This window comes from Hibiscus syriacus, unplaced genomic scaffold (genome assembly GCF_006381635.1).
Source record: "Hibiscus syriacus cultivar Baekdansim isolate YM2019G1 unplaced genomic scaffold, ASM638163v2 tig00000715_pilon, whole genome shotgun sequence".
Classification (NCBI taxonomy): domain Eukaryota; kingdom Viridiplantae; phylum Streptophyta; class Magnoliopsida; order Malvales; family Malvaceae; genus Hibiscus; species Hibiscus syriacus.
The window spans coordinates 807,137-824,145 of record NW_024061811.1 but is presented as its reverse complement, the minus strand read 5'-3'; the positions used below and the strand labels follow the sequence as shown (position 1 = coordinate 824,145).

General features: G+C 34.5%; 3 protein-coding genes across 4 annotated transcripts; 1 reads left to right on the top strand and 2 right to left on the bottom strand.

Moving 5' to 3' along the window:
* Positions 1-4,847: 4,847 nt before the first annotated feature.
* On the bottom strand, positions 4,848-6,021 carry LOC120210336. The gene is made up of 2 exons (XM_039209101.1): positions 5,658-6,021; positions 4,848-5,065 (listed from the first exon to the last, which is right to left on the bottom strand). The coding sequence occupies exons 1-2, from the start codon at positions 5,977-5,979 to the stop codon at positions 4,848-4,850; spliced, it is 540 nt and encodes a 179-aa protein (XP_039065032.1). The 5' UTR covers positions 5,980-6,021.
* A 1,194-nt stretch (positions 6,022-7,215) lies between these two features.
* On the top strand, positions 7,216-11,240 carry LOC120211227. The gene is made up of 5 exons (XM_039209825.1): positions 7,216-7,400; positions 8,310-8,624; positions 9,568-9,769; positions 10,488-10,716; positions 11,004-11,240. The coding sequence occupies exons 1-5, from the start codon at positions 7,302-7,304 to the stop codon at positions 11,221-11,223; spliced, it is 1,065 nt and encodes a 354-aa protein (XP_039065756.1). The 5' UTR covers positions 7,216-7,301; the 3' UTR covers positions 11,224-11,240.
* Positions 11,241-11,570: 330 nt separating this feature from the next.
* On the bottom strand, positions 11,571-16,211 carry LOC120211212 (nuclear transcription factor Y subunit A-1-like). Of its 2 annotated transcripts, XM_039209816.1 has the most exons (7): positions 16,034-16,211; positions 14,976-15,248; positions 14,388-14,440; positions 14,325-14,357; positions 14,148-14,219; positions 12,535-12,699; positions 11,571-12,323 (listed from the first exon to the last, which is right to left on the bottom strand). In XM_039209816.1, exons 2-7 carry the CDS (start codon positions 15,241-15,243, stop codon positions 11,982-11,984), a joined length of 933 nt encoding a protein of 310 aa, XP_039065747.1. In that variant the 5' UTR covers positions 15,244-15,248; positions 16,034-16,211; the 3' UTR covers positions 11,571-11,981. The 2 variants fall into 2 exon arrangements, with proteins under 2 accessions (XP_039065747.1, XP_039065739.1); XM_039209808.1 differs by having other exon boundaries at positions 11,593-12,323; positions 14,325-14,440; positions 16,034-16,210.
* Between the last annotated feature and the right edge of the window lie 798 nt (positions 16,212-17,009).

Genomic DNA, 17,009 nt, shown 5'->3' with positions numbered 1-17,009 from the left:
ATAATTTGAAGTTAATAGGAAGAGGGGTAGAAATTGGCTTACAATCTTGCATGCTGAATCGTGACAAGATCTTCTTCAAGTAATTCTTTTGTGAAAGCCAAATCTTCCTATTTCTTCTGTCTCAGTGAATTTGCATCTCTAGAATCTTGTTTGCTGATCCCAAGTCCTTCATTTCAAATTCCCTAGCCAGTTGTGCCTTTAATTCTTCAATATGATCTTTGTTGGGTCTTGCAACCAACATGTCATCCACAATCAACAGCAATATAACAAAATTGTTATCACCAGACCTCTTGAAATAAGCACAAGGGTATGCATTAAGTACGTTGTATCCAAGACACAAAATGAAGGAATCAAATCTATTATACCAACACCTCAGCGCCTGCTTTAGACCGTACAGAGATTTTTTCAACCTGCAAACCAAGTTCTTCTTTTCTTTTTCTTCAAAACCTTCAGGCTGGAGCATGTAAATCTCTTCTTCAAGATTTCCATGAAGAAAAGTTGTTTTAACATCTAGTTGCTCTAGATGTAAGTTCAATGTAGCACACATTGTCAAAACTACTCGAACTGTTGTTAGTCGAACCACAAGAGAAAATATTTCATTGAAATCAATACCTTCTTTTTGAGCATATCTTTTGACCACCAGTCTTGCACGATACCTCTCAACTTGATCGTCATCGTTTCGCTTGATTTTAAAGACCCATTTGTTACCAATTGGCTTTCTTCCTTGTGGTAGTGGCACAAGGTCCCATGTATTATTTTTATGAAGGGCTTCAATTTCTTCTTGTATTGCCATCATCCACAGTGAAGCATCTGAGCTGTTTATTGCCTCCTGATATGTTGATGGCTCACTGTCCTCTATTAAAAGGAAGTATGCAACATTTCCTTCTATAACATAATCTGAGTGCCAATTGGGACGTCTTTTCACACGATCTGATTGACGAGTTGTTGGAGCTTCAGAACTCTCTGGTTCTTGTTCATCATGTGTTGGTTCTGCTTCAGAAGAATCTCCTTGTTCAACCTCTTTTTACACATGTATCTGTGTAGTCTCTGACTTTTCAGTGCTATCATCATCTTCTTTTCTTTGTAGCTTATCTTCTACAAAGATAACATCCCTGCTGATGATCACTTTGCGGGCAGTGGGATCCCACAAGCGATACCCCTTTACTCCATCAGCATACCCCAAGAATTTGCATTTCCTGGATTTTGGATCCAACTTTGAAATTTCTTGGGAGTTGTACATCACGTACACTATACTTCCAAATACATGGAGGTTTGAATAATCAGCTGGTTTACCAGTCCACATCTCCATTGGTGTCTTCAGCTCTATTGCAGTTGATGGAGCTCGATTCACCAAATAACAAGCGGTATTGACTGCTTCTGCCCAGAATGATTTTTCTAGGCTTGCATCCCTCAACATTGCTCTTGTTCTTTCTAACAAGGTTCTGTTTATCCGCTCTGGCACTCCATTTTGTTGAGGAGTGTTTGCCATTGTGAACTGTCTTTTGATGCCTTTTTTCTGCAAAATTCATCAAATTCTTCGCTTGTGTATTCTCCTCCATTATCTGTTCTGAAACACTTGATCGTATTTCCAGAATCAAGTTCCACCCGCGCTTTGAAGTTTTTGAAAGTTAAAAACACATCGGACTTCTTCTTAATAGGGTACACCCAACATCTCCTGGAGTAGTCATCAATAAATGAGACAAAGTATTTTACTCCGCCTAGGGATGTAACTGGTGCTTGCCATACGTCAGAGTGAACCAATTCTAGAACACTTTTACCTCTAGAATTTGACGTGTTGAATTTCAACCGGTGCTGCTTACTTGTTATACAATGCTCACACAAAGGAAGTGATACCTTTGTTAAGCCGGGAAGTAGCTTTTTCTCCACAAGGACTTTCATTCCTTGTTCTGACATGTGTCCAAGTTTCTGATGCCATAGCATTACAGAATCTGAACTACATGAGGCAACAGAGGCTTCTGCTTCTAGCAAAGCCTCTCCCTTCAGCATGTACAAGTTTGTTGCTATCTTTTCGCCTTTCAGCACCACAAGTGCTCCACGGAATACCTTCATGATTCCTTTCCGTGTTTCAATCTTGCTTGCATTATTATCCAACAATCCGTAGGATAATAAATTTTTCTTCAGGCCTTTCACGTGCCGCACATCTCAAACAACTTTAATTGTTCCATCATACATCTTCAATTTGATAGTTCCCACGCCAATGATTTCTAAGGCATGATCATTGCAACTATACACAGATCCTCCTGAGACAAGTTCATAATGATGGAATCATTCTCTTCTTGAGGTCATGTGATATGTTGCTCCTGAATCAATGAGCTATATGTCTGCATATCTCTTTCTACATTCCACGGTGGTTGACGCTTCACAACATAGAGCATCTCCATCATCTGAAGTGTTTGCAGTATTGCCTTGTGGATTGGAGTTTTTATTTAGACTCCAACAATCCTTCTTCAAGTGACCCTTCTTTCCACAGTTGTAGAACTTTAAATTCTTCTTGCTTCTCAACTTCGATCTACCATGTTTGTGACTGCTGCTTTGGCCACGTTATGTTGATCTCCCTCTCATCGTTGTCAACGCTTCTACTTGTTACATATTTACTTGTTTGTCTTCTTTGTTCTTGCGCCGATTTTCTTCTTGTAGAATAGCAGCTGCAACGTCATCGAAGACTAGACTGGTGACATTACTGTTTGTCAAGTTGATGATGAGTTGATCATACGAATCCGGTAGACTTTGAAGTAGAAGTTCAGCACGCTCTTGTTCTCCTATTTTACAGCTTAAGGATGTAAGCTGAGAAAATAAAGTGTTCAGTGTATTTAAGTGCTCCGTCACTGAAGTAGATTCTGGCATACGGAGAGTGTACAATTTTCTCTTAAGGAAAATTTTATTGTGCAGCGATGTGGCCTCGTACAATTTGGTGAGATGATCTCATATCTCCTTAGCTGTCTTTTTCTCCTCGATGCTTGACAATACTTCATCTGCTAATGCTAAATGAAAGTTTGCCATAGCATTTCTGTCCATTTCGATCTATTTGTTGTCATCTGTGAAATCCACCGGCCTTTCACTGATAGCTGCCAGACAACTGTCTTTCCTCAGGATGACATTCATCTTCAATTTCCACAATGAGAAATTTCTCCCATTGAATTTTTTAATATCAAATTTCGTTGACATAGCTTCTTTTACGGATAGCTCCCACTATTTCATTATCGTGAATAGTTCTCTGGAACCTTCAAAAAATGGGTAATAACTTCTTATTTTCTTATGTTGGAGGATTCACCTTTTGGTGGCAACCACAAAGACAATAAGCAGATATTACACACTCTAATCTGGCTCGGATACCAATTGTTGTGGAAGACGGCTATCGGATAGAGCAAAATCGCAACTGATAATTTTAGAAAATAAAATGAAGATAAAGAAGACACAAAATTTACGTGGAAAACCCCTAAATAATATAGGGTAAAAACCACGGGCAACGGTAGAAGAATTTCACTATGAGAAAATAAGAATTACAACCTCTCTCGATCTACCAAGGAGAAAACAATGATAATTCTCTCTTGATAAAAAGGAGAAAACAACTCTCAAGAAACTCTCTAAATTATCTTTAGTATTGGAAGAAAGCTAGAATGCTTTGGGATGGTTTTGAAGCTAAATTAGCTAGGGTATTTATAGTTGAAGCTTTAATGACTAATCTTGTAAATACCCTAAAAGTACAATGACTAAATATGTAGTTGTACCTTGCTAATTTTCAACCATTTTAGCAACCCAATTCGAACCAAAATAGCAGCCGACTGCTGCCACTTAAATTGACAATTATTTTCATCAAGACCTTCATGCAATTAATTTAAGTGTTACTATCACGTGTGCGATTAAGAGTAATTTCTTTATTACTTTTCAAATCAGCTATTTTCTATAAAAAAAAACAATAAAAGATATTTAAAACAACATTTTAGAATAAAAAATATTTTTCAAATAAGCCTTTAAAAAAAATTTAGTTTTTAGATATAAAATTATTAAAATATTGTTTTTATTAATACGTGCGATTACAAAATAATATTTGTTCAGAATAATTAAATTTATTGACAAGGAATGCACACACTGCAATGAAGCTATTCGAATTCGAAACTTCTAGAGATAACAATAATATTTTAACTATTTTTACTTTTTAATATATATTTAAAATAAATATTTTAACATTCTCATTTACGATACTTCTTTCTAAAAATACTTTTCAAAATCTAACAACAATAAAAAATTGGACCTAAATCTTGAATTTTTTAATTTACACGAAAATATGGATGTTTTCTACAATACTTTTTTAAAATAATTTCGAATTTCAATTCAATCTTAAAATATTAGAAAATGTCATTATAAATATTTAAAAGTATAATAATTATATTAATAAAAAAGTATAATAAAATATTGAAACCATTTTCACTATGCATTAAGACAATGATATATTTTTTACTTAAACAACATCCATAAACAGATATTCAAACATAATACAATTTTGCTAATATGGAAGAACAAATAAATAAAAGCAATTTATTACCCAAGTGATGACTTATGTTTCTGTTGAACTGCAGAAGCAGAAGAGTTGGTAGCAAACAGGAAAGAATATCTGAATAGGCCGAAACGTAAATCAAGATGTATCTTCGAATTTTGAAGGAATGCTTCAAAGTTTACGTATTTCATTTGCTTTGCATTTTTGAATATTGGCTAAAACATGCTTCAAGTTTCAATTACATGTATAAAAATCTGCTCTTAACATTAGATACACCACCAGAAAGGAAAGAAACTTGTGGTGTTAATGGTGGAAGGAGTGGAGTGGACAACTACAGCAAAACTGCTGCACCTCCTGACTCAGTCTGGCTGATGGTAGGTTGAGGAGCTGAGTCCGGTCCGTCGATGGACGGTTTTATCACCGAGTAAAACAACACGTTGTAGAAGATTGTGAAAGTAGGGAGAGCAACAGTTGAATATGTTAAGGAAGACCCTGGAATTTCTGGGCTATCTTCTACCATTTCGTCCCTTGTAAGCTTTACATCTGAAGCTGCAATCAGCCAATCGGTTAAAACTAAACATGTTACTAAATCTTGTCAACGGCCTTTGTTAACAAGCAGATAAATAAGATTAGAGACATACGTATACGCTAAAATTAATCAAAGGCCTATAAACATTCAATCAGAGTTTCATAGTTTGAAAAAGGGAAAGTAGGTACAAGGAAGAAAATTGTCGATTGTCATTTGCATAAGTAAATTTTACAGAATAGACGCAAATTTGATGCCGTTGTTGTTACTATTTTTTCTAAAGAACGTCGGAGTCTAAGATATGTGGATGTTGAAATTCGAACTTCAAATCCGATAAATATCGTCGCTAATGGAGATTAAATCGGACTAAACCCAAGTTGATGTTACTACTTGCTTGCTGCTTGACTCTACTGATTAAGCTATTCACTTGATTTCTTTGGGAGAAATCTCTTGTTTCAGGACAGAGCATTGGTAAAACAAAATTACTCTAAAATGCATCCATGAACTTAATTATTAACTAAAAAACAACAGATTTCTACTTATAGTTTCCAAAATATAAGCAATAACAGAGAATTGAAGATTATAAAGAAGAAAGATAGGGAAAATATTAGCTACCTCTGATCTTAGGAGTGCTGACTTGTTTATTGGACAGGGTTTGCAGCTGCTGGTCAAGCTTTCGGAGTGCTTCTTTAGCCTTTTCTGGGTCTACTTCAAACTGCTCTGTATCTTTCTCCACTGCATGAACAATCCAAGAAGGCGAAGATGGTAGGTTGGTATTTTTCTTGGAATTAAAATCAATGGTAATATCCGCGCCATGTTGATGTTGAAGTTTAACCAATCGAGCAATAAGTGTTGAATGTTTGGTTCTGAAAAGAGAGAGCGGAGGAAATGGTGATGGATGCTTGCTTTGAAGCAACAAATAATGGAGACCGACCATTGTTTTTTCTCTTTTATTGTTCGGTAAGGGAAGCAGTCACTTGAATTACTTTTGAAGATGAAAGTTTCAGAGGGTTATTTAGGTCTTTTTCGTTTCCCTGGATGCAATTTGCAAAATATGATTTAATTATTTTTAATAAAAATTAAAATTCTTACTTAATGATATAATATCTATATTATCATTTCCTCTTCCTATTTTGTTAGAATATTTTAAATATATTTAATTCTATATCTTCTTATATATTATATCAAATCTATAAAAAGGAATAGTTAATTTAAATTTTAACTTTTCTTTTCTAAAAAACTAACTTTTTTCACAAAATAAACTCATTTACGAGTGTGTTTGGTTGGGGAAATGTGAGATTCTCATGGGAATGTAATTCACATTCTCCCGTTTGGTTAGTTGGGAATGTCGTTTCCCGTAATCTTACATTATCAATAGTGGATTTTTTAGGGTATATTACCGGGAATGTCGTTACCTCTCTTTCCTTAGATATGATTGGATTACCGGTGTTTTGGATTAAAACGCCCTTAATTTTTTTTTCAAAAATATTCTTATTCGGTCATTGAATAATAAAAATTCTACGAATGTTAAATTACAAATTTATCCTTAAACTATTTTAGATTTACAAAAAAAAATTATAATTAAAATTTTATATGAAGTTCAGAGGTTAAAATAAAATTTTACACTTTCATTAAACATTTTTATATTTTTTAATTTTGTAAAAATATATATATATATATTTTATGAATTTAAATTTTTTAAAGAGAATATATAAATATTTTCCAACTTATTAAAAAAACAAATATATAATAAGGACAATTTGATCAAATATATATTCCAATAATCTTTTATTCATTTAACCAAAAACGGTAATCTTACTTTCCTGCTAAACCAATCAAACATAAAATATAACATTCTCAATAATCCTATTCCCTGGTAATCTTTTATTCCTACTGGTAATTTTATATTTCGTGAACCAATTACCAAAACTATTTTAATATAGAATTTAACTTATTCATTTTTAAGTGAAAACTTAACCTATTCTAATACATATTAATTTAAAGATTTTAAATTTATTTTTTGAACTTTGTTAATCATATATTTGTAGTGATAATTTAGAATATTTCTCACTCTCAATATTTAGATATTAATATACGTATCATGATATAATTATATTTCCATTCTTATTACTGAATTAGATTGCTAGATAGTAGATACATCTAAAGAAACGAAAACAAAATAATAAAGAAAAGTGAAAACGAAAAATTAGTAGGAAAACAGAAGAGGAGAGAGAGAGCCAAGAAGGGGAAAAGAAAGGAATGAAGAAATCAGGAGGAGCAGAGAAGAAGAAAACCCGAAGATCTTCGGCGTCCGTACATAACGTCAGCAGAGATCCCGTATCCGATACTCCTCCTAGGGTTCGTTTTTTTTCTTTCTATTTTCATTTCTTTGATCTAGTTTGTTTTTTCGTCTTTTATTTGACATTTTTTCCGTCTTTGGTAGACATTTACGTTTGATTTGATTTTTTGATGTCATGAAATTTAGTATGAATACTACTCATTTCCTTGAACAAGTAAAATTATATGTATATATTTCCAAAATAAAAAAAATGAAAGATGGATACTGATTCGTGTTAATTGTTTGTACCAGCTCAATCAGCGCACTACAGTTTCCTTTTTGTTTTTTTTTTCTTTTCTTTTGAGGAATTGAGGCAGGAAATCCTATAGGCTCTTTTATTTATTTGGAATTTTTCTCTTTGATTATCTTAAACACTAAAGCGGATATATTCTCAGGCTCCATTTTCAAATGTCTGAATTGTTCATTACATTTGGAAGGGTTATGTACTTATGCTGTCTTAGAATGTTTCACTTTTCGGCTATCCTATGTTTCCACTTTTGCAAAAATTATGTAAAGAGTTTGATCGTCATAGTATGGAATTTTTTTTCTTAAAGAGGAACTCAATGTAGAGGATATGGTAGAATATTTTGTAAGCTCAGGAGTTTGATCTTCATAGTATGTTGTCTCAGAAAACTGTTGCTTCCACATTTTAACAAAATGGTAATTTAACTTACTAATGCTGTAAAAATCTATGATAACAGCTTGACCGTCTCGGATGCTATTGAGATATGTCCTTAAATATGATTCGTTGCCATAGTTTTTCTGACTGATTGATGGTATTGCTTTTTGTATTTGACTTTGATCTTTGTGATATGAATTTTAGTATTACTTGTTTTTCAGTGTACATGTACTCCCGAACACTTATTGTTGAACATAATTCATGAATTTTGTATTTTTTTATTTTTTTGTATAATTTCCTTTCTGACCAGAAAAAAGCTGTCAAAAAGGATGTGTTCCAGTTGTTTGCTGAGAAAGTGAGGGACCACAAAGATTTGGTTTCCAGATGGGCTGTCTTGCAGGAAACTCGTGTTGAATATTTTAGAGGGAAGGATTTTGTAAGCTTTATGAAAAATCATCCTGAGCTTAAAGAGATACTCGAGTCAGATATAAATCTAGAAACTGAAGATATTGCTGATATTTTGTTACAAAAAAATCTTTTGGTGCGCTGTGACCGTGTGGTGAAAACTGTTCGCCCAGGGAAGAAAAAGTTGTCTACCTGGCCTGCACATTTAGAAATTTTCCCTGTGAGTCTTTTACTCCCTTAAATTTTAAATAATCTATAAAATCATTTAGACATTTACTACTTTTACTCTTAGGTGGTGGTGTAGTTTGAATTTCTGATAGAAAAACATGTATATTTGTTGTATGCATATTGTGTTATCATCTTGACATATGCAAAGAGTTATTCCTCCACAATTACTAAATGCAGACTAGACCTGTACAGCTACTCTGCTCTATAATGCTTCTGCTTGAACTTTTCTTCCTTTATGTTTCCTATTTTCAGGAGAATCCATAAGATTTTATGCTTAATATTTGCAAATACCTTATTTTAGACTTGTACGCATGGTCTGCCCTTTGATATCACCAGTTTGAACTTGTATATAATGTAAATTATGAGGGTTTTTATATTTTATATACATATATATATATTTAAGAGAAGTCATGGGGGCTTGTTTCATTTTATTGAGTGATTCTTCAAGCTTGAAATTTCCTATGTGCCAAGACATAGTATCTTTGACATAGTTTCTTTTCTAATCTTAATTAGTGAACAATTTTTGTGTTGTGAGGTCTAAGTTTTTCTATGACATGCAGTGTTATATTTATGACTGTCCACTGTCATTTTCTTTCCTACAAAGTTCATTTTAAACAGTCATCCTCCCTCCTTCCCCTCATTTTGCACCTTTGATGTTCTGGTTCCTTTTTGCATATTAATTCTTAAAATAATATATGTTTTCTTAAACTTGCATTGTTGACGTCATTTCATCAAAACTTCTTTTAATGATTACAAAAGGAGGATGGCTGTCAAATAGAACAAATTCCCAAGATGATTGAATTTTGGAAAGCTAATACTGGCATTCAATTGGTCTTTCATTTGTTATGCTGTCTCTGTTTTATCATCCATGCCGTGATTATTTTGCTGAAACTAATGTCATCTTGTTTTTTGGATTTACCCTGATCTTTCTGCAGGAACAAGTGTTCTCTGAAAATGATGCGTTTTTTGCATGGACATTTGTAAAACGGCGGCCATTATGGCAAACAATTCTCTCATTTATCTGGCCTGTGTTGACACTTGCAATTTGCTTGTTTCCTGTATATCCACATCGGTGCAAATTACTAATACTGTACTGTTGTGCGGGAGCGCTTCTACTTATTCTCTCATTGCTTTTATGTAAGTTTTTCTGTATTCAGTTTTGTGGATATTATTTTATATTAATATATATTAGATCCTTTTTTATGTTATTTGGTTAGCTCTTTTACGATATTAAGTGCATTTTGATGCTATTAGAAACTAAATGTTCTTTGGTTTACCATGTTAAAAGAAATTTAATTGAATTATGATGGCTGAAGAAGGCAGTAGTTGTTAGTTTGATTTTCAGGTTGAGCAAGGATATGTTGTTATCACGGCCTTTTTTCTCCGTTCAAGGCTTTGTTTGCCACCTAAGAATTGCATTACATTTAAGTCCTTGTTTTAGTCACAGAATCCTATTGTCATGTATGTTATGATAGGATCATATAATCTCCAGTCCTTCCTATTACAGCTGGTCAATTTGTTGTGTTTTTCTTTCCAATAAACATCTGTCACCAATACTATTAAGAAAATTAAGAATTGGTAGAAAATATTGTGATCTGTATTTCTCACTCTCGTGTGTGATTGAAGTAGTAGGTGTTACAATCTTAGGATCCTGTGTTTTGGATTAATGATTCAGCTAGTTGAAGGGGGATTGAAACCCCTCTGCTCCTGAAACCTTGGGGCTCATCAAAAGAGAGGCCAAAATCTTTTAGGGTTTAAGTTGAATTTTACTTCAGTTCTATATTTATATATCTGGTCTGCTTTATGCAATTTCATGTTTTGCCGTTTCCTTTTTCTTTAATTATAAAATTTGCAGTGAGAGCTGCAATATTTGGTGCTGCATGGATCATTCTAGGAAAGCGTGTTTGGTTCTTCCCTAACATTCTTGCTGAGGAGGCAACATTGCGAGAGTTATTCCGTTTTTGGCCCCAAAAAGATGAAGAAGAGCGACCGAAATGGACAGCAAGGCTGTTCTATGCAATAGTGGCTATGTTGGTCATATTGTTGCTGAGGCACCATGCCCCTAATGAGGCTGCTAGAGCAAGGTCAGTTCCAAATCTGCTCTTCTTTAAATATCTACTTAGAACGAACCTTGTTTTCTATTGTTTGATACAGCAGTTCAATCATCTTATTGCTTTAAAAAATGATACAGTTTTTGAAAATCTTGAATATATGTCGTTGGTAATACTGTCAATAGAAATCGGGTTATTAACTAATACGAGGTTGTTTGGTCGTTGGTATTTAAATGGCTCAATCTTTCCTGGACCATTATTGTTCTTGGAATCATTTGGCATCATACATCTGAAATTTTAAATTTACACTTGCCTTGCAGGTATCAGAAGCGAATGTCAAATATAATTGATGATGTCCTTGAATGGTCTCCAAGCCTGGCTCTGTCAGGGATGATGGAGAAACAGACGACGTTCAATGCTACAGAAAACAACAAATTTTCAGATGAAAGCAATGCAACCTCACAGTCACAGACTGTAACTTCTGCCGATGAAATGGAAAATTCGGACGAATCCGATCAACATGAGAACGATAACATGTGATGGATCATGTTGTTAGATGGGTTATAGTGCGTTTTGTTGGACATTTTGAAAAAAAAAAGTGTGATATCAACTGAGAAGAAAAATAAGGCGGTTATTTATTAAGTAGGTGTTTTTGAAAGGTAGGTTACAGAACTAACTATAGGGCAGGGATTTCTTCGGATGTTATAAACTATACGTCCATTAAAACGTTTGATTTGCTTTATGCTTTGGTAACCTTTGATAAAGTTATTCCATTTCTCCGCTTTATCATTTAGCTGCTTTGCTTTTGCAATCACCTGGTATGATTAATGCCAGATCAAGATTAATGATCAATGGATTTGATACAGATGATTATACTAAAAAAAACCAACTCCAATCATATATCCAATCTTTATAACAAAACCTATGTTTTAATGTCCGAAAATGCAAACTAATAACATTGTTAATCCAATCTACAAAGTGTAGCGGTTACAGGTTTGAAGAAAAGCAAACGTCTCAACTCAAAACGACAAACGGAATCATCCCACAAACTTAAACAAAGTTTTGAGTTTTATTCAAGACTATCTGTACAGGAATGCAACTAGGGAAAACAAAGCACCGACAGGACAAAAAGCAGTTTTATTCCCTTACAATCTCTTCTTCTCTCCTTACATCGATGACCTGATAGCAAATAGGAAAGCCAAGAATGATTTGCCGCCTTTACAATTAAGTGTCAAGATGAGATCATGGACAATAGTCTTAGAGTTAACCCTTCAGCTTCTGAAAGGGCGTTCCCCAATTCACTGAATAGCAAGAGGCCTATGCGAGGCCTGGTTGGAGGAGATGCTACCAACTCGTTTCTGATAATGAACACTGCTGTTGATATGACGGGTGTCATGCTTATGGGATCCTCTTGCTTCCTGCTGGCTGAGGGTGGAGTTCCAGGTTGCCACAAAATCAGCCGGAAATGGTTCAGAACCAGATGAACTAGCAGATTGAGATGACAGAGCATGACCTGAACCTGTTCCTTTCTCTTCTGCCATCTGTTTTGAAGAATCAGCATCTGTCTTCCTTGCAAAACGCCCTCCACTACCCCTCACCCTGCGCATAGCATGCTGGTGCCTAGATTCATGAAGATATGGCTGTAGGATATTGGAGACCAGGGATTGTAAGGATAGAGGTAGCACTAAAGATAAATAAAAATAAAGATAACATGTGTCTCACTAAGTTGCCATTCAAACTCTAATTATCATGTAATTCAATGTGGGGCATCGACAGGAATAAATTATTTGAAGATCTCCTGTTGAAGTGCATAGATTGTCCAAGTGAAGCAGTATGCAAATATATATCAACCTTTCGGACTTTTATATCCTTCTTCTCAAGTTCTGCTTTGGCACGTGCCTGCCTTCGCCTTAGAATTCCTTGGTACTGCTTGGCATTCACGTAAACAGGTTCTTGTGCCTTCTCAATTGGCAAAGCCATTCTGGCATGAGGCATTCCAACAAATGGAGGATAACCCTGGTCAATTCAAACATTTATTCCTCGGGAAGTATACCATGTTTCAATTGTCGAGTATGAAAAGAAGGTTCTTAATCAAAGAATCTCACCAAAATGAGTGATCTAGCTTATAGAGATTTCCATCACATTATTTATTAAAAAAGGTGGTAACAGAACATGCGACTGATGCCTGCTAACATACATAAAATCAAAGGCCCAATCAGGTTCCCCTTTTACCTTGCATCCCATGTGAATCCCCTAAATATTAATACCACACGAAAGAAAGATAAAGAGGGGGAAAAAAGGCAAAACAAAGGATGGAAAGAAACAAACCACTTACCAAAACAGGCAAACAAACCCTTTTACCCTGTCTCCCACGTGAATAGCCTAAATAGCAACACCACACAAAAGGAAAGAAAAAAGAAGGGGAAAAGGCAAAGCAAAGGATAGAAAGAAACAACCCACTTACAAAACAAGGAAACAATATCATTTCAAACTAACATGTAAAACATGACAGACATTGTTCATTAAGTAACCATTTTTCAATGTTCACCAACCACCTTTTATCTTCCGTAATTGGAAACTTAAAACGTCAGTATCACGGAGCAATGATTCACTAACCATAAAGAATTGGAAGGAACTTGAAATTCAAAAGCATGTTTCTCTGTTCATCTAATCAGCAATGTCTCCGAAGATACTGTCCTACAGTACTGGCCACCTAGATAAAGACTAAGGAGAACAAGATTTAGGACCAAATATAGGTTTCCAACTACCTAGTAGGGAACTTCAAACATGATAAAGTTTTCATTTAGTTTTCGTCCTTTTTCTAATACTTGCATTGTCTAGCCCAGGTAGTAGAGTTGGTTTGAAGATAGGTGTAAATGAAAAAATAAAACCTAGCATTGAAACATTTAAACCCAGCTAGAACAAGCAGAGCATTAAGCATAAAACATGAGACATTTTGCCAAGCACAGAATTGTCAAGAAACAATGGGTTTGCTCATATAAATCAATGGTGTAAACTACCCCTTCAAAGGGTAAGAAATCATATTTATCAGGGTTCCTTAAGTTCTATTAGTTAAAAGGGGGAAAATAAAATCACTCAACTTTTGGAGTTTCTTTAAGGCGCTTTCCAGTATCTAAAACCCCCAATATGAATACATATGAATCCTTATGCTAGCCCCAGGAGAGGTCAAATGCCAGGTTCATTCCAACTAATGACTGCATAACTACTATGTTGTGTCTTTGCACACATGCATGTGTGTATGCATATATCCATGTCCTTCTGAATCCATCTGTGTTTATGACTTTATGTAGCATAACAGGCGGAAAAAACTTAAAAAAAACATTTAAGGAAAAAATCTACGAGCATAGCAGCTTCCATATGAAAGTTAAATAGAACAATCAAATTATAATAAAAGAAAGCATAGTGAATTGACTACATATATCAAACAAACCAGGGTTCCATACCAAAGGGTAATGTCCATAAGCAGCCATCATCCCTCCATAAAATGGATCTTGATAAGGATTTGGTGCACATGCCTGCAAAAAGATTGAAAGAAAGCTAGGAATTCTTCCACAGCAAGTTCTGTAACTATGAGACCTCTAATTGTATGTGCCAGAAAATCGAGAGCCTGATGCACTTACTATTGAATGGCTGACAAGCTCAAGCTGAGGAGGTTGTGTGAAGTGTTTGTCATGCATAGCAGGCATGGTAGATGCAACATGTTGCAAATTGTGATGGTCTTGTCCACCATTTCTAACTGAAAATGAAGAGAGCAAAAATGCATTACCACCAAAGCCAAAAATCTGTAGGATGAAAGAATAATATGTAAGAACCAGCAAATAACCAACATGCTATGGCAACTAAATCTCCACTGTGCATGGAAAATGTAATTACCACAGCTTCGGTTATCTAGTTATACCCATCAGGAGAGGCCAAATGTCTTGAACTAGGTTTCTTAATTATTCCCGGTTTCCAGGTAAGCTTTGAGAATGGGTCAAACACAAGTTTTCGTGGCTTCTGGATACAACATGTTAAACTATACCACCAGATATGTCCATTGAATACTCCCAACACATTTGAAAGGACCCTAAAGCTTACACAAAATAGTACTGAACAGAAAAGAACCCAGGTGCATATCTAATTTGAATAATCTACAGATCCATGAACGGTCTTGACAGTCGTGAAACAATGAACAATATGGCCCATCAGCAACCTCCACAAGAGTGTGTCATACATGTGACGTTTTAGTAGTTATTGCCCACAGGTATTACTGGAATAATGAAGTGGAGTACCTGATCGGGAGGATATAGTAGTCTGTGTTCCTTTATTAACATCATCCTCTTTGTTTACCCCACCATTGGACAGCATCTGGCTGTCATTTGACTCTGAACCATTAGGGCATTCCCTTGAAGATGAATTTGAGGCATTTCCTCCTCCCACTCTTGGAGAGATGGCACCATAACCATTACTACGCCACCAAGGTTCAGAATAAAATGTAGTTGGAGGAACACCGTGCAGATCAGGTTCTAATCGCCTTCCACCTTCAGACTTTGATTGCATTCCTCCTATTACACTCAAATAATAGTTAATATCATATTGTCAGCTTAGGAATTGAAGAGAAATTAACATAATTCAAAAATACAATCACGAGGACCTTTTAACTTAATAGAAAATACAAAACAAATTATTCTTGCTGACCAAATAGTAAGATACTACAGTGAATTTTTTTTCATAATCTAGAAACCCAGACCGGGGGGGGGGGGAGGAACCTTCCCAAAACCAGCTCCAAACTAAAGAGAAAAGATGGTTGTATTTTTTGAAAGTCAGCCGAGAAAGTAATTAAATTCAAACTCGTCAATTATCTTAAAATATACCAATTACCAAGCATACAAACCTTTCCTAAAATGTTAAAAATCTAAAAATCGTTTTTTTAAGTCCCAACAAAGTTCTTTCCTCGGTCTCTCAAAAGCTACCTCTAAGCTTAGTATTTTTCACTAATGATTCTTTCAAGAATAATTCAAAGCTCTTATTCCCTGTTCTGCATGTAATAAAAAAAATATTCAAACAGAAAACCCCACTTCTAGTTGTTCCACAAAACCCAAAATTCCCACATAAAGATAATTCATCAAAATCAACAACCAAGCGCTCTTAAATTTTATAAACCCCAATATCAAATTCTCCCCCCAAAAAATACAAACTCTGAAACAATTCAAATCTAAAACAAAAAATCGAAAATCCTTAAAAAGACAACAATTTGCAATTCCAAGATAATAGAAAGCAAGAAAGAAAGAACCGAAGGCAACCAGAAGGATAAATCGATAAAAAAAAAGCTATTGAAAAATACATTTACCGGATAACCGAGAATAACGAAACCAAAAACCTAAATTTTGGGGATTTTTGTTGTGAGAGAGAGAGAGTCAATCCAGTTTCTCTGCAATTCTAAGTAAACAAATAGTGAAGGCTCAAGGGAACAGCTTTGCTTATTTTTCCAAATGTGAGAGTTGAGCTTTGATTACGTCACCCACCGTTACGATTCCAGGTTTTATACACCCGCTCTTTCTATTGACGCGTGGACGGCTTCAATCTCGTCGCTACTTTTTATTTTTATTTACGCCTTAATTTACTTTTTTTTATTGGAAAATGAAATTTAGGATAGGATCATTTTTATGATAGTGTATAAAATCCTCAAATTTTTAAGAATAAATTATATCAAATACTATTGAATTTTAGATTTTGTATGTTTATATTACTGAATCTTTAAATATTTTAATTATAACATTAAATTTTAATTCAAACTTCAATTATATCACTGAACAATCAAAATTTAATGACACGATAACGTAGAAATAAATCAAAAAAATTGCAACTTTAATGGGGAATATTATGAGTTGAAATAAAAAAAATTAATTTTTTGGTTTCCATGTCAACACTAAACTACAACATCATCCCGTTGTTAACAGATTATCGATCCAATGCTATAATTGATGTAAAAAATTAAAGTTTGATCATGTAGTCCAATCAATTTAAAAGTTCAATGATAAAATTAATATAAACCCTAAAATTTAGTAGAATTTGATCTAATTTACCCTATAACTTAGGAGTGATTAGATTTATAGCTTACGGCTCAACTCAAGGTCGGGTGATTTTGAATTGGTTGAAAGAAAAGGAAAGCTTAAAGGAAGCAGGGGCTGCTGTCTGAAGTTAATGGGGCTTCTACAACTTAATGGGTCGTCAGTTGCTATTGTTTTCTTTTCTTTTTCGAAACCCAAACTAATAAACTTGGATAGATGTTGGAAATTAAGCAGGTAGAATCTTAATCCACGCAA